The 25,227-nt window shown below is 40.6% G+C and overlaps 1 protein-coding gene across 1 annotated transcript in view; it reads left to right on the top strand.

Moving 5' to 3' along the window:
- The window catches only part of SOX6 (SRY-box transcription factor 6), a 340,990-nt gene extending 322,123 nt beyond the window's left edge, over window positions 1–18,867 (top strand). The window contains exons 10-12 of the mRNA XM_059929925.1: window positions 308–541; window positions 3,116–3,332; window positions 12,030–18,867. Of these exons, the coding sequence (XP_059785908.1) occupies window positions 308–541; window positions 3,116–3,332; window positions 12,030–12,333 (755 nt within the window). The 3' untranslated portion in view covers window positions 12,334–18,867. The remainder of the gene's footprint in view (window positions 1–307; window positions 542–3,115; window positions 3,333–12,029) is intronic.
- Window positions 18,868–25,227: the final 6,360 nt, after the last annotated feature.

Below are 25,227 nucleotides of genomic sequence, written 5' to 3'. Positions count from 1 at the left end.
ATGATAGGTAAGAGCCTGCTTTTGAAGGGAGAAATCACGCAGGAAAGGCTACCTGGAATTGATTGTAGTAAAAATGTACTAGGTATATAAAAACATGCAAAATTAATTCTGCCCAGTGTGTCTTTGAGGCCTACCTCAGAAGAGCCTGTAGAACTGTCATCTAAAACTGTCTTCTGCTTCCAAGAGTTCATTTAAAAAGAAGAGAAGGGCCTAGGGAAAACAGCTGAACCAGGTGGCAAGCTATGTTAACAGTCTCCAGATAATAATGCTTTGCACCCATCTTGTTCTTCCTGCCCTGACATTACAGGAAGTAAAGCAATGAATGGCTCTGCAGCTAAACTACAGCAGTATTATTGTTGGCCAACAGGAGGTGCCACTGTGGCTGAAGCACGAGTCTACAGGGATGCCCGTGGCCGGGCCAGCAGTGAGCCACACATCAAGCGACCAATGAATGCATTCATGGTTTGGGCGAAGGATGAGAGGAGGAAAATCCTTCAGGCCTTTCCTGACATGCATAACTCCAACATTAGCAAAATCTTAGGTGAGTGCAGCCGCCGATGCTGATCTTCTAACGAGCGGAAAGAAGGGGCCTAATGTGACACCTAAGGGAGACTGTGGTTTGCGGAAGTTAGGTGGAGCTCAGCAAGCTGCCCCAGGAGACTGTCATCATCTCTGCATTCCCCACCCTGCACCGTAGCATTTAGGTTTAGGAGTTAGTACATCCACCAGGTGCCAGGGCAGGACTGACTAAAAACTTATTTTAGAGACAAAACTATTTATTGTATGTGTTAATAGGGCAACTCTGAAAGGTCACTGCAAAATAAGAATCATGGAGACAAGCTTTACCTCCTTTTCTTAATTCAGTCTTTTAAAATCCGTAAGTTGCTGTGAAACCCTGGAAACACTCATAGACCCTACAGTTTTCTGCTTTAGAATTCTTGGGCTCATATGTCCCTCTGAAAGAACTCACCAAGGGCTAGGGGTGAGCCCCCAAATAGTGTGAAATTTATGGAGTGTAGAACAGTGCCTCTAATGATAACTTTAAAACTTGTAAAATAAAACTACATTTACTTTAATAAGATATGACTAGTTCAAATTTCATAGCAGTGAGTTGAACACAGAGACCACAGGGCAGAGGCCCATTTTGTGGTAACTTGCCAGAGTGATTCTCCCGTTTCTCCGGATTAAACTCAAGCCTTGTTCTATTAGTGTAAAGCTTGCCTAGTGCAGATTATACAGTTTGGAACTATTGTGCTTAACATATTGAACGTATTTTATTCAACATGCAGCATTACAGTCAACATGTTTCCTCTTTAAAAAGAAAAAACACAGAAGGCACTGTTCTACTTAAGCTGTCATGATGTGACAAAATCTCAAAGGCAGCCGTTTAAGAAGCCGAAAAACATTAGAGACTTAAACTGTGGTTTTCATTTTTTAAATGTTTTGTTCAAAAGCAATAAATATTTAACCTGAGTAAATATCAATGATCTGGACATACACAAATACACATGTTTTGTCACTGTATAAATAATTTAACTTGATTCTGAGACATTTTGAGGCAGCAACCCCTAAGAAAATTTTAAAGATACGTAAGATCAAATAGTGTTGAAATGTTAAAATACAAGTTTTTCCTTTTTTTCTTTTTGACTTTTGAATTTCAAGATGGATACTAAATGTCATTACAGGTAAGTGGGGTTTTATTTTTAGAGTTTCAGAGATATACATAGGGGCATTATTCTTATAAATTTAAATACCTTTCAAACCAAAATGGTCCTAATATATATATTAAAATTTTTTCTAATTAATAGACATTCAAAAGAAAATCATTATTTCTCTGTCCCTAAATTTTGATATCTAACTTTGAAATTTTCCCTTTTTGGCCATTTTATTAGCAGTATGAGTAAGCTCTCCAATGGGCACAGAACCTCTCTGTTTCCATTTTGGCATCTGTGGGGAATCTATATTATTGGTGGGCATTCATGAAAAAAATTAAGAGTATAGTAAGTATATTCATTAAAATGTAAACTTTTAAGCACAAGAATTTTAAGAGCACCAAAAACCTTAACTGGGGCTTTAAGCTGCTGGGAGCCACCCGAACACAGAGAAGCTTGTCCATGTAGACTCTCTACACAACTTTTGCACAACAATCAGGAAAAACAGGAATGGATGTGCTATTAAAACAGACCAGGATATTGCTGGCTGCAGAGAATATTTGTACAACTTTTCCATTTGTTTATGTATGAAAAATCTCCACTGAAGAATAGCTGACATCCAGTCAGCACAGCTGTTACCGCTTTATTCACCAGCGAGACACAAAAATGCAATTTGATACACGTAAAAAAACACATCCCTTCTTCGTCAAGTGTTTAGATAATTCTTTATAAACAATATTAGAGGAGTGAATACTTTTCCTTCTTCCTGTATAAACCATATTAAAAATTTTTGTACATTCATTGGTATGGTTTTGAATGAATGTTTATAGTACTTGAAAATGGTATATATATATATATATATATATATATATATATATATATATATATATATATATATATAATTCCACTGTACCTTCCGGTTCTAAAGCTATAACTTCTTAAGTAGAGTGTAGGCTTTTTAATTACCCTAGGCCAGGGGATACAGTGTGCACCTTAGGTTTTTATATTTGGAAGAATATCAACATCTGCTAACATCTTATCAAAGGACAGCTTCACTAAAGGTGGGAGATGTTTGAATTTCTGGAACCAAGAGAGTTTTTCCTGAGAATTCTATCATACTCCAAAGTGTACTTAGGAAGTTTAGGTTTTTAACCCTAGGCAGATGGATGGGGAAACGACCTTGGTGTAGGAGACGATCTTAAGCAGCAAAGACATGTTTTAAAGCAATATACTTATTGTAGCATCAGCTTTAAGTTATTGAGAGAAATAATATAATAAATGTATCACATCCAAATTATTCTTTGCTCTATAGTCTAAAACACTAGTTGTGTGGCTCGATGGTATGTGGTCATAGGCGCTACTCAGAGCACGGGTGAGTGAAGTGGTGGGAAGGTATATCTAGTTATTTGCCAGGAGTACGTTGCCTTGACCACTTGGGTACTTAAGGCTATTTTTATGTCTAGGGTCTCGCTGGAAATCCATGTCCAACCAAGAGAAGCAACCTTATTATGAGGAGCAGGCCCGGCTAAGCAAGATCCACTTAGAGAAGTACCCGAACTATAAATACAAACCTCGACCGAAACGCACCTGCATTGTTGATGGCAAAAAGCTCCGGATTGGGGAGTATAAGCAACTGATGAGATCTCGGAGACAGGAGATGAGGCAGTTCTTTACCGTGGGGTAAGTGTTCCTGCATTGAACCACCTGGGCTGTCCTGCGGTAGGAAACCACAGGACGGCTACTGGCAGTGTTTTGGGGAAGGAGATGAGGGAAGGGAAGAGGTTGTGACACACCGAAGGGGCCTGTCACAAGCGCACAGCCTTGCAGCATGGCTTCTGCTCAAATCAAAACAAACAGGCGACAGATCACTCCCAAATGATAACCCCTTTCATTGTCTCTCAGACTAATCTAGGATGTCCAGTGCCCACACACAGAGTTTCTGGTAGTTTATTTAAGCAGACACACAGGGAGAAAAAAAGAGTAAAAACTAACCTTAAGAAATCCCCAGAAGCTTTCCAGCTTCTCTGGGTGGTGCTTCTGACTCTAATCACAATAGTCTGCTTTTGTTGTGGGATTTACCACAAGATAATTGGCCTTGACATTGGTTAGAGGACCTCATTTTTGGCATAAGATCCAGAACTCCTGTTGCAGTAAATTATTCTGTGGTAGAAGCAGTAACAATGTGGATTTTCTTGCTTAAATCAGAAACTAGACATGTTTTTGATATCTTCAAGTCTGATTTCATGTCATTTTGTTTAAAAATTAGGTAATAGATTTCTGGTATAAATTTCGACTTGGCTGACTGGCTGTCTGCACTCGAAAGAGGCCTCTTGTAACCACAGTGGTCAGCAGAGCGGGGTGCAGATGTCTGTAGGTTCCAGCATACTCAGACCTAGCAGCACAGGGGTGGCAAACCAGAGGGCCGTCTGGAGGCAGTGGCCTGAGTCAGCTGGCATCAAACTGGGGAGACACTTGGGAAAGGGCTTGAGAGAGAGAAGTGGAGGAAGCAAAAAGGAAGCTGTGTTCACTGTTAACTGGAAGGGGAATTGAGGCGCTGTGCTGTGCCAGGGAAACAAGAAAGCTTCGCTTGGAGGTGAAGGAAAGAGATGCCTTAAAGGAGGAGTAAAGAACCATTTATTTTTAAGGACACTCAGAAAATAACCTCATGAAACACAAGGCTGGTTTCAGAAGCATGTGTTTAAAAACATACAACTAATTTGGAAAAGTAAATAGTCAGAATACAAAAAAAAACACACAACAAAAATAGGCCAATGAAAGCAGTCTGGGTCACTATACAATACGCTAGAGTGTTCTGGGGAGGAGCATCGGCTTCGGCGTTTGACCACTGAGTTTCAGACACTGTGCGACCTATTTGGGCAAGTTATTTAACTTTTCTAAGCTTCTGTTTTCTCATGTGTGAAGTGAAACGAATAATAGTACCTATCTCATACGATTGTTGAGAGGATTCAATGAGGCAGTGCTTTTAAAAGTACTCTGTATAATGCTTAGTACAATATCAATAAAAGTGAATTCCTGTCATTATTATTACGATTAAATATGGATTTACTATCAGAGTAAAACTATATTTTGTATCACACTAGATAATCAATGAATTTCTTTACACTGTGGCAGAACCTTTTCGAGGTAAAGTGAGGCTTAAATCACTTTGTTATTTGAGGATCCCAGTGTATCAACAGATGAAGACATGCCAAAATAGGATATCAAATTCTTCTGTGTTACAAATGTTTGCATTTTAAAAAGTAATGCCTTTAACACCAAAAGTACAATACAATATCATCGGGCTACTCACATGCTAATTAGAGAATTGATGAAATATACCAAGTCACAGTGCACTCTAGGAAGTATAGTTGTAGGTAACAAAATATAAATTTAAGACTGTGTAGTGTCTTCTTTTAATCCTGTTAGTCTATCTCTGAAAATGTATATAGTCTCTTTTGAACGGAGAATCAAAAGTTTAAATTTGAGATGTTTTGTCATTCCCACCCTTCTCTCAGTCATGCCCCCTGTGTTGCTTAGTGGGTCTCTTTTGCCATAGTCTGGAAGATTATCAAAGGTACCATTTTAGTTCCCTGATACTTACTTGAAAATATGAGATGCAGTAATTCTATTTAATTTAGTCCCCTTTACCAAAGGGCACATTGATAACAGCTCTGGACCGAAATACCTCAACACATAACAATGCATGTAAAATGAAACTCTAAAACAACTCAATAGCATCTACCACTTATTGAATGCCTACTGTATACGAGGTGTTTTCGGTATACAAAGTACATAATCCTCTAAATAAGATAAAGAAATCGAGGCTTCAAGAGGTCCTATGGCTACTGAAAGGTGAGCAAGAGCAAAGGATTAAGTCAGGTCTCTGCCTCTGTCATGCCAAATGACTGAGGAATTGTCTTTACAACACTGCTCCAAAATATGCCTCATAGTCCTATTCTGCACAGTTGTCAGTAGGACTGTGCCCTTTGAGGAAGAGCTCCTAGAACCTAGAGAAAATAATGTATTTTGTTGTGGTATACAGTAGCATAAAAGGAGCTTTGAAATTTAGAGAGTAAGGATTCTGATGGCGTAGAGGTCCTTTGTGGAAGGCTCATTTTAGACTGTGGAATAGGGCTACGGATGTGCAGGCAATGGCCAGAATATCTTATTCTTTAATCTCCAATGCTGAGTATTATCCTCTGCCCAGTTTTGATAACACTTGCTACATAAAGCCAGGTATTATTTCCACTTAAGGATTCATATTCTCTTTTAAGTAGTTGTATTTGATAGATTATTAACTCCCTGGGATTCATCTTTGCAAACTGATCTTCATTAGATATGAGGTTATTTACAAGAGGGAAAGACAAACAAGAAATTCAAAGCTTGCTATTGACTTCTTGAGGGAATGGGGGTGAGGTCAATTTTTATAGCTGATTTTGAAAAGATGTGCATAACTTTCAAGCCAATAAAATTACATATATTGCTCAACATTGTCATGCATTTTACTGATGATACAACTGGAAATTTAGTGAGTTACGTTTTTTTTTTTTTTACTTAGCTATTATGAAATGAATTTATCAATATATGAAATGGAGTAATGTTAGCTCTAACCTTGGATTTAACCCCTTCAATTGATAGATTAAGTATCAGAGTTCTGTAATAATCCTGATAGGAGTACTATTAACGTTAAGATGATACTTATTAGGGTACATATAGCTACAACAATGTCTTTTCCCAAAGAACTATGGCCAAATGTAATGTATTTCCAATTTATTTGAAGCTTATTCAGTAATTTACTTGTGAGCTAATAGAGAATTATGCAGATACTAAAAACTATTAAAATTGGGGGCTACTTTTTGAGTAACAATAATGGTAAATTATTGAATACTTACTTATGCTGAGTGAATTATACAGATTATTGCAGATACAACAAACTTATAAGATAGGCACTATCATCCTCTCTATGAGGTTGAAAAACACAATATTCAGAGATGTTAAATAATTTGTCCAAGTCCACACAGCTAGTAGATAGCAGAGCTGAGATTTAGACCAGGCTTATGTGAAACATATTTCCTTTTCACCATTACACATACCTCTCAATTAGCGCCTACAAATTTCTTAGAGGCTGTATAGTGTAGTGGTTAAGAATGTAAATTCTGGAGCCAGACTGTTCTGGCTCAAATACTAGCTCTGCTTCTTCCTGGCTCTAGGAACTAGTGCATAGCAATTCTTATTCCTCTGAACTCTCCACTTGCCCTTGGGAAACTTATTTAAACTCTGTGTACCTCAGTTTCCTCATATGTAAAATGGGGATGACAATAATACCTACAACATCAGACCTTTCTGAAGATTGAATAACTTAATGTATCTAAAGTGGTTGGTACAATGTCTGGCATATAGTAAGTCCCAAATTAGAGTAAATATTATTATCCTAGAGAAATGATGCTATGTGTCAGGTATGTATTTCATATTATAAAGAATTATGTTCTACTGCATTGTGGTGTAAGTGATTTGAACATTTGCCATTTTGATCTTAATCTCAAAGAGGTTGAGTAAAACCTATAAGATACTTACAAATTTAACTGAGGAGCATAGACTAGACATGCTATTTTTAGCATTGTCCTCCTGTAGAGAAAGCCAGATTAGAATCTCTAACAGGTAATGTAAAAAGATGTGCAATTTATAGGTTTAATCTTCTAATGAAGCAAACTTCGTTGCCTTCATTTATAGATACTGTAAAAGTCTAAAGGATCAGCAAACAGGAGCTTTGACAACATAAATAAATAGTTCCATTGCAATGGGCAAAGCTAGACTCTACTCCAGGACTCTTCTTGCGATTTGGAAACCATGCCACAATGCTGGGCTCTATCAGGAACAGCTCAAACTCTTTACTTGGGCTGGGAGGGGGGGTTCTTAGCCATCTCTACTCGTATCAGCTGCATGTGTGTACTTTTACAAATATCTACAACTTTTGTTTTGATGTGCACATTCATTATTTGTAAAGCCCAGTACTTGCCAGCCATTCCTGTTTGTGAAATCTGCAGTGTTTGAATTTTGACTTTGCAATTGATCTGTAAAGGAAGGAAAAATGCTTTCTAGGAAAGTAATTTCCGATAGACAAAGCTTGAGCCTGCTGGCCAGATTTTCCATTTTGTTAATTGATTAGTCAGTCAGTTGGTAAGGGCCTATTTGAAACCAGCTGTGTGCCTAGCACTGTACTAAATTAATATAGTACACGAGGCATTAATTCTGTACCCAGTGAGCTTTCAGAGAATGCTATAGTCAGAGAAGCCAGACATATACATGAATAGGTTAGCAAATAATAGTTTGTTGTACACACATGCACACACAGAATACGTTGCATGGTGCTCCACATAATGTATAATGGAATACTAATTTTGATTATATAGACAAGAGCAGGTAAAGCTCTGAGGGAGGGAGATTACTATGCATTAGGGCCACACGTAGGCCATTCTTGAGGAAGGGGACTTGAGGTTTGGGTAGGGTCAGGCTGGTGGAAAGTACAGGTAAAGATTCCTATTTTAGCATGAAGGAGAGCATGAACACATGAGGGAAATGTGAAAATGTTCAGTAATAAATAAGGAGGCCGTCCTAGGAATTTCTTCTGGCAGTAAGAAATGTAAAATATGTAGGGTGAAATAATATTTTGGAAACTCTTGAAAGCTGGATTTCTTCAATTATAATTACCTATGCTCACTTAATTTTTTTAGTCTCTTTTTATGCTGATAATGGCGATGAGGAGCAGGACCAACATGACAGTTAGCGTATGATTCTGCATCCACGGGATCAGTGGTCACATAGAAGCGGCCTCAGAAGTCATGTCCTTCAAACAGCCAGCCATTGTAGGAGTGCTTTCTAAGTTTAGCTTGAACTCTTTGAGGGCTAGAGAGCTCACCACTTTCCAAGGGAGCTAGTTTCTTTGTGGAATACCTCCTAATGCTAGAAAGTTCTTTCTTCTTAAGTAGGCCATACTCTGCCTTTCTGCTACTTCGTAGATGGGTTCTGATCCTCTTCTTTGGTCACTTCTGGAACAAATCTCTTCCTTTTTTGTGAAGAAAATCATTCAAGCATTTAAAGATGATTATATTCACATTCCTTCTCCACCACCCTCTCTCTCATATATCTAAGCTCATTATATCTTTTCTTCTGTAGAACAGGTAACCCAGACTTTTCATTTGTTTTCCTTCTCATTCACTAGTTCATTCATTCATTCCATGTATTCAACAGATTTTTGTTGAGTGCTTCCTATGTTCCAGGCACTGCTTAAGCTCTGGGACTACATCAGTGAAAAATCCTATCTTCATGAAGCTTCCATTCTAGTGGGGGATGTCAGACAATGAATGAGTGAATGAATGAATAAATAAATAAGTAAATATCAAACAGTAATAAATGCCTTAGAACAAAGTAAAGGAAGGAAAGGGGTAGGGAGCTTTAGAGGATGGATTGCAATTTTAAACTGAGTGGCTATCGAAAACCTCACTGAGAAGATTCACTTGAGCAAAGACCTGAGGAGGTGAGGGAGCTAGCCATACAGATACCTGGGAGAACTAGGCAGAGAGAACAGCAATTGCAAAGATCTCAGGGAGAGGTTGTGCCTGGCTTGTTCAAGAAATACTGAGGCCAGAGCAATAGGAGCAGAATGAGTAAGTGGGGTGAGTACTAGATGTCAGAGGTGGTGGAGAGCCACATGCTGAAAGGACCTGTTGGCCATTGTGAAGACTCTGAATTTGAATCTGGGTCAGATGGAAAGACATTGAAGAGTTACAAGCAGAAGAGTATTGTGATCTGACTTAGGTTTTAAAAAGATCACTCTATCTACTGTGTTGAAATATTGTCTGAAGCGGATGTGCCCTGAACTAAGGAGGCAGGCTCTTACAGTAAACCAGATTAGCATTGATGGTGGCTTGAACCAGGTTTGTAGAGGTAGAGGTGGCAAAAGTGGAGGGATTTTGGATATAATCCAGTAGGATTTGCTGATGGATTAGATATAGGGATATAGGATTGGCCCCAGCAGTCAGAAAGATGAAGTAATCATTAACCAAGATCTGAAAGGCCATGAGAGGAGCCCAGTACATGGGAGAATGATCAGGAGTTCAGTTTTGCACCTTTATTTATCTCTCAGGCTTATTGTGAGGATTAAAGGAGATAATGTGGAAACATCTAAGCATTGTCCATAGCACATAATAAGAGGTCAATTCAAATTTATTTAATACATATATAGATATTTTGATTTTAAAATACTGCAAAGAAATGACCATCTATTCTTTGCAAAAAGAAAATGTCCTTCATGAAAAGAAAATGTATCATTTGATAGTTTGCATATGGTATGTAGAGTTTATATTATAGATTAGCTCACCATATTGGGAAATCTGTAAAATGGGTTAATAGTGCAGTAAAAGTTTTCACTCTACACTCATTACGCGACTAAGGCAAAAATATTTTTATTGCAATTATCCAAATTCAGTAAAAAGTTTAATGAGGTGCTTACTGCCTTGGGTAGGTTAGTATAAAATTTAATTTGTGTTAACTTTCCCAAAACTTAGGAAGCAAGAAGTATACTGTTTTTAGAATTTGATTCTATGAAAGCAAAAACAGTATCTTATCAGATGTTTCTATACATAGATTTAGATTCCTCTATCATCTTCTTTGGGGCAATCAAAAAATCACCACGAGCATCATAGAAAATGCATCAATATCAGGCACTTAGTATCAACTGGATACCTACAGGCTCTACAGAAATCAGGAATTTTTATGGGATATAGTGAGCATAGTGTATCTGTATATTGAATATCTAGAAAGGAAAGAGTGATGGAATTCAAGTCAGGTGACCTAGGTTCAAATCCCAGCAGTGCTGATTATTGAATGCAGGACCTTAAGCAAGGCCTCATTTTCTTCATCTGAAAACTGGGCATAATAATACCTCATGGGGTTGCCATGTTAACTGAATGAAGTTAATATATATGTAAATATTTATATATTATGTTAGTCAAAGGTTAAGGCATCATTATTATGCCTCCTAGTGTTTGAAAGAGGTTGTTAAAGATAGCATTATCAGATATCCCACAGTGTGATTCTAGGCCATTTCCATCATTTCTCCTTCTACCAGGCTGGAAGGCGTGCAGACCTTTTTGAGAAGTTATGCTCCTTCGGGATGTGTCAAAGAATAGCTGGTAACTAAGCTAGCTCTTCACAAATTCAGAGTATTTTGCTTTTAGACTGAGGTGGATAAAAGTTTCAGTGTAGGGGGGTCAGTAAGAATGCTTCAATGATGGACTGACCTGAGGCCAAGTATTAACAGGTGGAAGGACTTTCCAGGACTTCCCTGACCCCAGCTTTTATAAATAGATGGAAACTGAGGCTCAGAAAAGAGAGTCACAATGACATTTTGAAGTGAATTAATAATACTGTCCATAGAGGTTGAGAAACACTTGGTGAATATTGCATCCATGAGAGTACTGTTTCAGTCCTAGTCTTTGAGCTAGGTAGTAGATCTTTCATTCTTTCAACCAGTTACTATGCCTTAAGGGAAACTGAGAGACAGATGGCCATGTCTCCCTGCAGAGGGAGAGACTGCCCTTTGTAAAGGGTCTGGTAAGTTTATTTGAACTAGAGCGTCATGACGACGGACTGAGCTGGTGTGACCATGCCCTGGCACCCGCTGGGATCTAGGATGAGGCAGCGTGTTATTCTGTTAAGTGGTGGAGCTCTCACTGTTCTTCACTCCTGACTCCTCCAACCCCAGCTCCAGCCCAGGGCCACAGGACTCATGACATCCAAGATGATCCTTTCATAATTAGGAAATAGAAGCTTCAAGGAGCTTCCCTACAAGTTCAGCCACGGAAATAAGTAGACATTTACACGGATACCAAATACATGCTTTGCCGAATCTGACTCTGGGATATACTGGATCCTTTCTCATCTTGATCTTTCCTTTGTACAGTTCTCAAACCAAGGTGAAGACACAAACCTGCTTAACAGTATCATTATAGTATGTCTCATATTACCAGCCTATTTTTTTGTCATGTCCTGGGAGATCTTAAAAAATGATCTCACATGTAACTTTGTGGAATTAACTATAGTATTTGTTCCAAATGCCAAGGGGTTATCAAAGCTTTGCTTTCATGTTGCAAAACCATGGATAAATTGCTCCATTGTATTGCTTAACACCAATCACATCATCAGGGAGAATTGCAGGACTCCTCCAGGAAACACCTTTGTCACATTTTGTCATTTGCTTAGAATTTCAAACAGAGCCCCCTTTTAGAATGTGTGAGGGGTGAATTCCGATGCCACACAGAAGAACATATGCATATAGATATTTCCCTCTGTTTTATTTTATTTTTTGAATCTATACAGGCAGCAGCCTCAGATTCCAATCACCACAGGAACAGGTGTTGTGTATCCTGGTGCTATTACTATGGCAACTACCACACCATCACCTCAGATGACATCTGACTGCTCTAGCACCTCCGCCAGTCCAGAGCCCAGCCTCCCGGTCATCCAGAGCACTTATGGTATGAAGACAGACGGCGGAAGCCTAGCTGGAAATGAAATGATTAATGGAGAGGATGAGATGGAAATGTATGACGACTATGAAGATGATCCCAAATCAGACTATAGCAGTGAAAATGAAGCCCCGGAAGCTGTCAGTGCCAACTGAGGAGTGTTTGTTTGCTGAATTAAAATACTCTGACATTTCACCTCCCCTCCCCCAACAGAAAAGTTCTTAAAGAGCCCGCATGCATTTGTGGCTCCACAATTACATCAGCAGAATGGTCTTAATTGTTTCGTAAAGCGTGAGACAGATTAAGTTTTCCCAGATTTTTCATGAACTTGAGTTTTTTGTCGTTATTGTTATTGTTGTTGTTGTTTTTTAATTTAGGTGAAGACATATTAAATATGAGACACCAGGACTTGAAAACTTATCTCAACCCATAGCTGTCTTACAAGTCTTATATTTTGTCTTACTTTTTTTCTTTTGGATGTTGATAAAGGTTTAAGTTACTGTTTTAGATGGGGTTAAACATTCTCACTCAGGTATGCTGTGCCAGCCTACAAGTTGTGAATGTGTTTTTATTCTGAATTATTTTAGAAAACAACTGAGAATTTCATATTGTGAAACAGAACAAGTCCACGGCGTGTGCAGCTGCATGTAGAGCATATTCAAAAGGCCTCAGAATTCCATTTTTCCATGTGTAGAGTTAAACTTTGAATGTGCCAAACTTTTTCATAACTTTTGAATCTTAATATTTTGAAAGTCTTAAAGGAGACACTGCAAAGTCTTAGACAATCTTTGGCATCTTAAAATAAAATAGCAAACCACACATTTTTTTTTTTCAGAAAATGGTGAAGTACTCAGGAATCTGGAGATAAGATATTGTAAGGAATGAACAAGGTTGCCACAGTGCATGTACCCAATTGTGTTTGCCTCTTGACGTGCCATCAGTGTGTGACGTGGTACGACGTCCACACACCAGAGCGATCACCACACCAGATACCGACATGGTGGTCTTCTCTGCCTGAGACCACCTCTCACTACATCCATTATCCCTTTGCCTTTAACCCTGACATTCAGTCTTAACACATTTTCTCTTAAATAATTTATTCATTCCAGAATGTCAAGGGTCCACTTACTATTTATTTTAAAAAATTGTTGGTGGCATTAATTTAATAATTCTTTTTTCTTACCCTCCTTCCCCAAAGAACTTTTCAGCCCTTTTCACCTCCTTCTCCTGCTAGATACAAAGGTGTACATAGTGATTTTTTGTCCCCAGAACATCTGGAAGCATTTCTGAAACAAGATACTACTAAATACCTATATTGTTGTTTTTGAACATCAGTGTATATATGGCTATAGAGCTGTGTATTTGGATACAGGTGTAGAGATTTACACTTCAACAGGTATGCCCCTGAGGTTCCCCGTGACTTTGAATCTTTTGCCAGAATTTTCCCCTAATTCAATTAAGCAACACGTGGTAGGATCTGCATCAGTGGCATTTCCCCTCAATGCCATTCAGCAGCAAGGGTCAACAGTGGTGACTGCCAGGCAGGAGAGTCCCGCAGCCAATCCTAAAGCCCAAAGCTGCGGTCCACATAGGAGTCCACAGGGATGCTGTCACGGGCTGGCACCTTTACACTGAGCTGCCTTGTCCCATCTGGCACATCTAGGGAGTTCTTTGCAAAATCCCCAGGATGCAAGAAGCCACATGACAGCCTCAAAGCAAAGATAGAGGCAAATAGTCGTGATACATCCAGAGAATGAAAGAAAACCATAGGGAAGGAGAAGGAGGGGAAATACATTCCCTAAATGGGATGTTCCTACTGTTAACTCTGGGGAACAGATCACTCCTGGGGCAGCAGACGAGTTCCTCTGGCTCACTCCCTCCATCTGTGGCTGCATGGGGGTCATGCCTACGTGTGAACAAGATTAACTGCCCTTGTCACACAAGGATTTTTCTGGAGATGTGCTGATGGGCTGGGAAGCAGTGAGGCTTCATTCCCCATCTCCTAACTGCAGGGAGCTCGGCCATGCCATTTTGACCTTCCTGAAACCAGGACCGATTGCCTAGGGGGGGAGCCTCACCCAGAGTAGTTTGATGGGAGAATGTCAGCAAATGGGACAGTTCACCTCATGGGACAACCAGAATCTGATCACCAGGACATAGGAACGGCCCCATCAGATTTCTTGAGCCATTTTGGCACTTGGAAGAAAATAGTGTACCTTCATATTTATTTAAGAGTGCTCAAGGCTATACCTAATAGCAATAAATAGGTCTAGCCAAGACATTACTGTCTATGTCATTAGCTAGGAGTGCTCTCTATAAACTGATTAAGGTACTGATAGGAATGTTTGGTTCTTAATATTGATTGGGGATTGGAACTTTGTTTTTGTACATTTATTTCAAATGAGGAGGAGGTCGTTTTCCTAAAAAAAAAAAAAGAGTATTTATTATTGTCTTACTGGTTTCTTTTGATTATATACCTCTCCTCCTCAGTTCATTCTCACGTTTTTTTCTCTTTCTCTTTGACTCTTGCTCTTGCCCTCTCCCTCTCCTTTTTCATTTTGTTGCATAAGTAGAGTGCCGTATGGCTAGCATTGTATTGTATGTAATTAATTTTGCACAAAGGCAGACATTTAGAATAGTAGGTTAATTTTGTTTGTTTTTATGACCATGCCAAAATAATATTCTGGGCTGGTGGAGAACAAAGGACTGTTCTTTAGGACTGAAACTTGATTTTGCTTGTAGTTAAAAAAAAAAAAAAGAAACAAAAAAAGAAATCAACAAAAAAAACCAACAAAAAACACACACACTCACAGATGTTGTTTCGTAAGTGTTATAAGCACTGGATATAAATGGTATTTTTTATCACTTCTGACTAATGTGAAGCTGTTGTACGAAAACTACATGAACAAAAGTCATCTGTTTCGACTCGTGTGGGCTTGCCTCACAGTTGCCGGATTTGAGTCATTTTTATGTCTTGTTATTTCATTTATTTATGCAAAATACATGTGTGTATGAACACTTTGTTTTAGCTCCAGCTCTGCCTCAGTACTGGGGTTCAGTTACTTCTAGCCATGTTCTTAAAAATGAAAGGCTATTCAGGAATGATCTGATTGTAAACGTCTCTTTCATTGGGTCAAACAGTGATGCTGTATTTGAATCTAAATTCTGCACATAAGCAGTTTATTCTATTTATTAGCCAAGTTTGGCTCTAAATATCCATGGAAATTAAGAATGACAATCATAGGGATCACGTCATTTTATTTTCAGTGGGGCTTAAACAAAGTTTTTATGACTTCACCATCTCATTTTAGATTTTTCTAATTGTGTAAATATAACATAGAAATAGAATTTATTTTTGGTTCATGAATATTTAGTGAAATATAAGTTATGTATTTCCTTTTTGTTCTCTATCCATATATGTTGGTCCAGACTAGAAGTTGACGAGTCACTGTACCTCATGGGGTAGTGAATTATCAGCCACAGTGAGAAAGCAGAGTCCCACCTGTAGCTGGAGCAGTAAAACCCATCACTTGGGTTCTCATATAGTTTAGAACCCACTGTCCACAGACTCAGACTTTCACTTTTTTTTCGTATAGAAAGTTGATGAATTGAACATGGTGAATTTCCAGCACAGCTGGGAGAGAGTCAATTTGCTTTGTGAATCCACATAAATCTTATAAGGTAGTTCTGTGACCATTTAATAGCATGAAGCATGAATGCCATTATAAAGGCAAAAATCTTTCTCTGAGATTGGCCATTAATGAAAGTCCCACCATGCCAATTAAAGAATGTTAATCAACTTTTTTTCCCCATTGCTCCCTATTTCATAGTATCTTCAAATCAAAGGTAAAAATTACCTCCATTTTGTTAAAGAACTTGCAGGATCAGGATTTTCCTTGTCACTTAGAGTAGGGACACTGGCAGACAATCCTGTCCTAAACAATGGACCATATGGAATAGGAAGGAAGGAAGGAAAGGAAGAAGGAGAAGAAGGAAAGGAAGAAAAAGGAAGAAAGAAAGAAACAAAGAAAGAAAAGAAAGGGAAAGAGGAAGAAAGAAAAGAAAAAGGAAGGAAAGAAAGAAAGGAAGAAAGAAAGAAAAAAAAAAAAGAAAGAAAGAAAGAAAGGGAGAGAGAAAGAAAAGGTCAATCTGTGGACAGGAGCAGCCAGGGAGGCAGTTTTTCTGTTTCATTGGCAGATGCGATGCAGTATCTTTTTTCCAGGAAGGTACGAAAGCTTTGTTGTTTTCACCTGTATTCAGCTCACCCTTTTAGGAGCACATCAGTTTGCTTCATTTGGTATTTGATACACCCCAGCCTTGTCCTCAGGCCTGATTTGATTTGCCAGGGTCCTGACACCATCTCTCAGGCCAAGTTCTAAATTCAGGTGCGGGCTCACAGTGCTATTGAGCTTGTCAAATTCTGGCCTCCCCTGAACATTAGCCCCACTGGAGCCTGGGGTGTTTGAAAAGGGTGTGATCACTCTAGGGCTGAAATTAAAGGCTTCTTTCTTTTCCTTATGAAGCCAGGCTGCTTCTCCGGAGCACACCCTCCTGAGCGGGGAGCACGGGCACTAGCTGAAAGCAGGAATTGTTTTGAGGAAGCCCATCTAACCCCAGTAGGAAGGCAGCCCGGTCACTTGAACACCACAGCTGAGGCTGCTTCTCTCAATTTACTCGTTTTGCAAAGAGGTGACCTCTACCTACTCATTAGGGAAAAGAAAAAGAATCAGTTAGTAGTTTTAAACCGTATGAGAAGTCCTGTACCAAGTGCCAACAACTGCAAAGAATGCAGCTAGAGGAATGTATTGACTTTATTACTGGGTCTTCCTTTCTAATGAGAAAATGACAAAAATGGTTGCTGTAGCCTTGCCTGATTTTGTACACGTTTGTTTAAGGACTGAGTTGGCACTTAAACTCACTTCTCAAAGTATAATAATATTGTATGACCTCATTTGTCCTTTTTCAAAAGCACTTGCATCATTTCCTTAAGTCATCTGTCCCCTGACATGTTTTCTTCCTTAATAAACAACTTCTATCTGCTATTCCTGCCGATTATGTTCTGTTTCTGATGCCATGTACTATTGAGTGTAACCCTCTGCTAATATCACTGAAAATATTGATATGCAAACACATTTCCCTCTCATCCCCATGCCATCTTTTCTTCTGGGGACAGATTTCTTCCCAAAAGCTCATGAACAAGTATTTGGAATGCTGGTACCTTTGGGGCAGGGCTAGAGGTGGGAGGGGGAGGGGCAGAAAGGTAACGCTTAGTGCAGATACTCTTCTAATTGGTGTCCGTGGCAATATGAAAGCTTAAAGGCAACACAGTGACATATCTTGCTCAGTAGCTTCTTATTCCTGAAGAACCGCAAGCAGAAAGTGAGGCCTCAGTGCTGGTGCTCTTGGAGTACGGGGAATGTGCAAATATTTAACTGTTTTGTATGCTGCACATTTGCAGACCTGCTCATGTGCATTCTCCGTTTGTCTTCCTTTGTCATATGTGTTTTTGCTTTTTTGAAAAGTGCAGTCTTTATTGTACCCTTTCCAGCTTGTAGCAAATTAGAATGCTTAGCATTTATGTTCATTCATTATTGTATTTGCCATGTAAAATTTTTATTACCTTAGACAAGCTTATAAGCTGTTACTACATAACTTATCTTACTGTAACTCTTTGATTTCCCGACATTGTAATTTGTTTGTGATGTATATTGTGAGATTGTATTCTGTGTTAATTTAATCAGCACAATTCACTGACATGCTGGACTGAATGCTGGCTGCTGTTTCAAAAGTGTAAAGTTTGTGTAGGGCTGTTGGGACAACTGCAACTCTGTTGTCAAGGTGCTGTGCTGGTTCCTCTAGCGACACTGCGGGTGCGGCCCTTGGGACGCTAAGGGCGTTGAATACACCCTTGAGCAAATTTTAACTGCAGATATTCTTTGTAGAAATTCTGTGTATAATGCAGGTACCTACTTGGCCCGTGGCTGGTAACTATTTGGGCAATTAGAAAAACAACAAAAACCATAAAAACTAGTGTCTATTGCTGCTTTGAATATGTTTGAAAGTCTGAAAATGTAAATAGTTTATCAAAAAAAAAATCTTGTACAGTCCAGTGTAAAGTTTTTAAATGACCTTAAGGGTTGCCATCACATCTTTCTCACACTCTCCTCTTGATAATGGAAAAAAAAGTTTGCTAAGGATTAAAGAAATGAGAAAAAAAAAAAAGATTATCTTCAAATTTCAAGGAATGAATCATTGTTCTTAGCTTTGTTGCATACACACACTTCTTGGATTTCGTTGTGCAGTATTGACGTGAGATAAAACTCAACATTGAATAATCTTTCAGTGGTACTTTTCAAAGTCTTCCCCTCCTCTGCCTCATAATTAAGGGAAAAGACAAAATTGAAAGACACTGTCTTTATCTATCCTGGTGTATATTGGCACCTTAGCTACTTTTTTTTTTTTTCCTTTTTGCACAAGGTGCTTTCCTGATATGTTAAACATGCCATCTTTGGGTGATAATGTATATGCCGTGATGGGGCCGAGGCCCGTCAGGGGAGTGTCTATAAGAACTGCCTATTTATGCTCATTTACCTCAAGACTGTCCTCTCTACCCTTAATCTAGTCGTCATCACTCCATCTTTTGTACTGCTGTTGACACTTACAAATTAAAGATAAATTTTGTTTTATGACCTCCGTGTACGGCCTTGTCTGTGCCCTGCCAGCCATTCCTACCCTGAAGCCCGGTCAGCCCTAGGCTCGCGCAGCCCTGGCCCACACTGCCTGCTGCTGGAGCCTGCAGAGCTTTCCTCCTCCCGCCGCTGCTCCTGCCTTCGCTGGGAGGTAAGTCTTCAAACCCCTTAGCCTGGAAGACTGGCCCGCTTTCTTCACTGCGGAGCACGCACTGCTGCAGCAGGAAATGCTTGTGGATTTAGATGGTAGGAACAGGATCCAAGGTGGATTTCTGTCCAGAGAAGATGAGAAAGAATGTCACTTCCTATTTGCCTGACTTCTTCATGAGAGGGAAACAGTTTATAAAAACTCCCAGCATGCCCGGGTATGAACGAATCTCGAGGGCCAACCTCTCACATGACATCAACTTCTACAAGCCTAGCAGCCAAGAGTGGAAAATGCCGCACTTCTGGAACCGTTGCCTCCGCTGTGGTTGGGAGTGGTTGGCTGAGTTCTCAGCTGCTTCTGCCTCAGAGAAGGAGAGTTCCCGGTCTCCTTGCCCAGCTATGAGTTGGCCCAGGAGCGAATGATACCAGCCTCTAAGGGGCCGAGGCCTGGAGGTGGGGTAGTGGACCAAAGGGAGGCGGGCCCTTAAAGGAGACTGGCCAAACCAGCCAAGCCAGTGCTATGGATCCAGAGGTTAGTGACCAACACCGGGAGAAGGGAGCAAAGGGCTCAAGGGAGACAGAGGAGAGGCCTAGCAATTTCTTCTCTGATATTTCCTATGACAAATGCCTCATTAGAGAAAAGCCGAGGATTTGTGGAACTTTTCTTTATCACAGTCAAACTGTAAATTTGATGCAATCTGTTGTAAGTCCTGAAAACCTAGCTTTCCATGCCCCTCCCTCCTGCCCCGTGGGTTTTAAGCATAGGGAATTGCTTTGGAGTCACACGACCTGGCTCTGCCACTTGCCAGCTCTGTGACCTTCCCTAAGTAAGTCCTCTGAGCTTTCTCCTCTGTTAAAAGGGGCGATAGTCCCTACCACTCAAGGTTATTGGGGGAATTCAGTGAGATGGCACGTGTAAAACACCTAGCAGCAGGCCTGTACACAGAGCACGCGAGCGAGCCTGCCTCCTCTGATCAGAGAATGTCTCAGCTAGGGGGGAGCGTTGGTGCCACTGGCTGAGCTTTAGTTCGGAATCTGGTCCTGTCTGTGATCACCCTTCCTTCCTCCAAGCTGGTCTCCAGGACACAGATTTCTCATTTCTAGTGTATCCTCACCACTGCCTTTGGTTTTCTTTCTAAAACACAGATCTGATCTGTCCTCCCTCTCATAATCTCTCCTAAAATCTTCTGGGTTTCCATAGCTGACCAGATAAAATCCAAACTTCCTACCCTGACACTCAAGTGTCCGCAGACCTGCCAGCCTCATTTTCCACTGTGGCCGTACATGCCCGCGACTTCATTGCTTCTCTCACACCCTGGGGCCTACCCACGACCCTGGGACTCTCACTTCTCCTTTGGCTTGGAGTAAATCTGTTCTCTTTTCTGTTTGGAAAATTTCCTATCCTCTTTCAAACCCCACCCCAGACATCACCACCTCATCAGGCCTTTCCCAGCTCCCCAGATAGTTTCAGGCTCTCCCTCGGGGCTCCCAAGGTACGTTGAAAGGACCTCTATGATCTTGTGTACCACATTGTAATAATCTGTTTCTGTGTCTTTTCTGCTAGATAACAAGCTACCGAAACCAAGGACTGTACTTTGGTCCTCCCAGCTCCCAGCACAGTGCTTGGCATAGAGTAAGTGCTCAACACTTGTTTGTGGAATGAATGTGTGAATGGTGGCAACTTGGCCTCCATGTGTGGTACAGATGCCTGTGAGTATCAGGGTCTTAGATGGTGGGGATGAGGGAGCCTGTAGGGGTACCTTGGTATTAGCTACTTCGTTTGGAGAACATTTTTATTTGAAGCATCTCTGGTCATTTGAGGAGAACCATTTCAAGTCAGTGTGATGTTTTTTCCTGATCAGACCTGAGGGCATTGAGTCTCCATGCTATGGGGAGGACTCATCCTGTTGGATGCCCAAGTTTCTGAGCCTAGAGTCACTGCTCTGTCCTTCTTCCTGGGCAGCCTGGCTAGAGTGTGGAAGAGACAGACCAGAAATAGGATGCTTTATGGGTTTGTCCTACCCTTTCCTTGACATCCCAGGGCCCAAGGTTACCCTTCATTCTGCCCAGGGACGAGGGGTACTGGCAGGCCTACGCCCTGGACATCCACCGCAGAAAGGGAGGGATACTTAGCTGCTCTACCTGCTGGGGAGACGAAGGGCAGTGGCCTTGCAACCTGTTCACTTAGTACCCTCTCCTTCTTCAACAAAAGAAACCCACGGTCCAGGTAATAATGACTCTTCCCTTAATAGTGCTCTAGAGCCTTGCTTACTCAAAATATGGTCCACAGATCAGCCTCAGCATCACCTGAGAAGCATTAAAGCACAGTGTGGGCCAGGCTGAGTAGCAAGCTCTGATACACAGGAGACTCTGAGAACGATTATCTACCTCTTCTTAGTCAGTGACGTACCATGGCGTGGAGAGGTTAAGGATTATTGTCCTCATCTGAATTGTGAAGGCCCCAGAGCCAGGAAATGACCCACCTAAAGTCACACGGAGATTAAATGGCAGTGTCAGAATGAACACTTGTATGTTCCAATTTTAAAAATAGTTGACAGTATTGCATATGGCCCCACAAGGGTCTGTGGAGATTACAGCACTGAATCTAGACTCTAGTTACCACCAGGCGTCCTGAGCTGTGTCACTGTGGGAGCATTGAGGCATCTGGGGACAGTGGCCTCTGACAGCTCTGACGCTGTCATCCCCTGCTCTGGCTGGGCCTGGTGCTCGGCCCTGACTGAGGGCCCAAGAGGGGCCCCAGGCCAATAGGGTAACTCTCCTAAGAGCTTGTTCTATGGTCCCTCTGTCAATTGTCCACCTACCCAATTTTTGTATTTTGGCACCAGGCTGAGTGGCCATTGAGTAGATCAATGAGGAGAGGTGTAGATTCTGGGGCTCCATTCCTAACTGTGGGAGTGGGAGACAGACTGAGACACCCAGGAAAGGGAGGGATCAGGGAAGGGGTCTGATTACATGTCACCTTGGCACTGGCACTAGGGCCCCTAGGACCCCATGTGGGTTATTCATCCAGCAGGTTTTATGAACTCACCCCCTGGCAGGCAACCCTGATCCCGCCCCCTCTCTGTCAGTCACTGTGAGCGCTGTCTCTGCCACCTGCTCTGACGGTCCATCCACTCTCTGCTCCCTCCTCCACTTCCACCCTGTCCCCTCCTCACTGCTCCCCAGAAGGATCTTCCCCTCACAGCCTTAGTCATGACGCAGCACACACAACACAAAGCCTAAACCGCTGGCATTCATGCAGGGGCGTTCCCGCTGCACACAGGCCCTGATCTCCCTTTCCAGTCTCCACACCTTCATGCTCCTGACACAAGCACGCTGCGCGTCATTACCTGTACGTGCCACACCCTGAAGTGTCCCTCTCTCACTTCTCTTGCCACCGTCACCTCCCATACTTCAAAGTCCAGCCTAAATGTCACCTATTGTGGGAAATCTTCTGTCAAAAATTCTTCTTTTACCCAGAAAATGTGAATTGCACTGAAATGATCTGATTGCATTTGTCACCTATGTCATATTGTGTCACGGGAATCTGATGGATTCCTTTGTCACATTCACTTTTTTTAATCCAATAGTCCTGGCACACACTAGATGCTCCATACATGTGTGTATTATTAAAACAATTTTAAAAATGAAGGCATGAACTCATCATCCTTGAATTCAAAGTCCTCCATACTCTGCTACTGGCTATTTTTTTTTTTCAGCCTATCTCCTAACCCCATGGCTTCTAGCTCTCTAGACACATCAGACTATTAATTTGTAATGTGTTCTCCCACCTCCTTGGACTTTTGGTCAATTCATGTCCCCTGTCTAAATTGCCCTCCCCCCATATCGATCAATCACCATCTTTCCTTTCAGGGCCAACTCAAAGTGCATTTCCTTCAACAACCTCTACAAAATCCTGAGTCTACTATATAGCAGAAACTTTACTAAACATTTCATTTAACGCTTAACAACAGCTCTGAATGCTAGGTATCATTTTCCCTGTTTCACAGAAGAAGATACCGAAACTGGGAGAAATCAAGTTGCTTGGTCAGGGTCTCCCAGTAAGTCAGAATGTCTTCTGCTTGGATGGGCTGCCTCTCAGATTTCTCTAGCTCAGAATGAATCTCTCTCTCCCTCTAGTTCAAAGTTTCTCGGTCTTTTTTTTTTTTTCTTCTTCATTATCACCACTTAAGGAACCTTTTTAGACATTTTCCTCACCAATAGTCCTCTACCACCCATGAAATGTAAATACTACAAATATACTACCTGCTTATGTACTCTATGTATGTCTATGCTTTATTCATTAAAAAAAGATTTTTCACCTCCCAGGAGCCAATTTTTGCCCCATTGGGGGCACAATATTGCCCCTGTTGAGAATGCATGCTCTGTATCAAGTTCACTTTGAGGTTTGGCCCTTACCATGGAGTTTGTAACTGTTTCCCTACTGTATCTGGAGTTCTGCATTCTGATTACTATGGCTTAGTAACAATTTTCCCCAAAACTTAGTCATATAAAACAACCATTTATTATCCTCACAAATTCTGTGAGTTCGCAAATTTGAACAGAGCACAACAGAAGGCTTTTTCCTACTTCACAATGTCTGGGACCTCAGCTAGGAAACTCAAAAACTGGAGCTGGGATAAAATGAAGGCTCATTTGCTCTCATGTTTGGCAGTTGATGCCAGCTGTTGGCTGGAGCTATTGGCCAGAACACGTATGTGTGACCTCCTCATGTGCCTTGGGCTGCCTCATAACATGGTGGTGGGTGTCAAGGGTGAGCAGACCAGAACAGAAGGAGTGAGGGCCAGGTTGAGTCCTCTTTTATGGCCTAGCCCCAGAAGTCATGCAACATCACTTCCACTGCGTTCTGTCCACTGATGCAGTCACAAAGTTGTGCTCAATTCAAGGGGAGAGGAAAACAACTCCACCTCTCAATGGGAGAGTGATAAAGCTCTGAAGAGTAAATGGGACTAGATATGTTGCTGTAGCCATCTTTGGAAAATACAGTATGCTGTACTCAGATATCTGTCTATCTGTGACCCTTGTGCCCCACCTCCAACTACCACCTCATCTTCATAGGGCCTTGCACATGGTGCAATGTTGGTATATGTGTTTGAAATTTACTTGGATACTCTAAGTTGAGAGGGTAAAACCCCAAGCTTTGGTCCATTCCTGCCGTTACCAGTATGTGGTTACCATGGTCCAGAGATCCCTGGAGAGGTCAGCTTTGGGCAGGAAGCTCACTGATGCACCAGAGTACTCCAGAACAAATGGTAACTGAGTAGCAAGCATTACAAGCAAGATCCTGGTTAAAGTTTTCTTTTTTTTTTTTTTCCTCTCAGAGGCAGTCTGTTATTCTGGAAATATTCAAACCAGTTAAATTCCAGTATATATATATATAGAGAGAGAGATAGATAGATGATAGATATATAGGCAGATAGATAGAACGAGTGAGTGAGTCACCCAAAGTATTTGCAGTAGAATTTGACATATTCATTTCTATAGAAGCCTGTCAAACTAATGTTGTCAATAATTAGCAAAGTACCAGTCTATCCCCTTTTGGTAATATTCTACCTGTATCGATATTTCTGTCAACACTACTCTCATCGATACAACAAAAGATGTTTTAAAATGGTAATAATCAGTACTAGGAGTCATAAAATACCCAAAAAAAATCAACACTTTTTAGACTTGGGAAATGATAGTTTGATGTTCTAGCAGTCCCTAAATATGTCCTACATCATCAGTTAAATCCAAAAAGTTAAATTGAGAAAAACAGTGTCAACCTTAAGACAATCTATTAAATTTCTGACCTTGGATTAATATTAATCAGCTAACGGATATTATTATACATACCCAAACCTGATCTAAAGAAGCAAGGATATTTAGTGCATTCTTTTATTTGAATCTTATTTATAATTCTATTTAAAAATATCATTATATGTTAATTTTAATAAAAACTCCATTAGTATTTCCATTACCAGTGTCATTATATGAAAAGAATAAATGAGGCTGGATCCTTATCATTAAATGCAAAATATAGAGTTTAGATACATTTTTGGGAATGAAAGACACACTGATATCATTAATGAACAACACAGGCAGGTAGGAAAGTTAGGACAAAAAAACAATTATTTGACCACAAATAATAATCAGGATCCTGATCCCCAGATAAGCCAATTGTTCGTTCTTCCCTGATATGATATTTACTGC

The sequence above is a fragment of the Balaenoptera ricei genome, chromosome 8 (assembly GCF_028023285.1).
Source record: "Balaenoptera ricei isolate mBalRic1 chromosome 8, mBalRic1.hap2, whole genome shotgun sequence".
NCBI lineage: Eukaryota > Metazoa > Chordata > Mammalia > Artiodactyla > Balaenopteridae > Balaenoptera > Balaenoptera ricei.
Note: the sequence above shows the minus strand (reverse complement) of the source record. Positions and strands in the feature narration are given on the sequence as shown.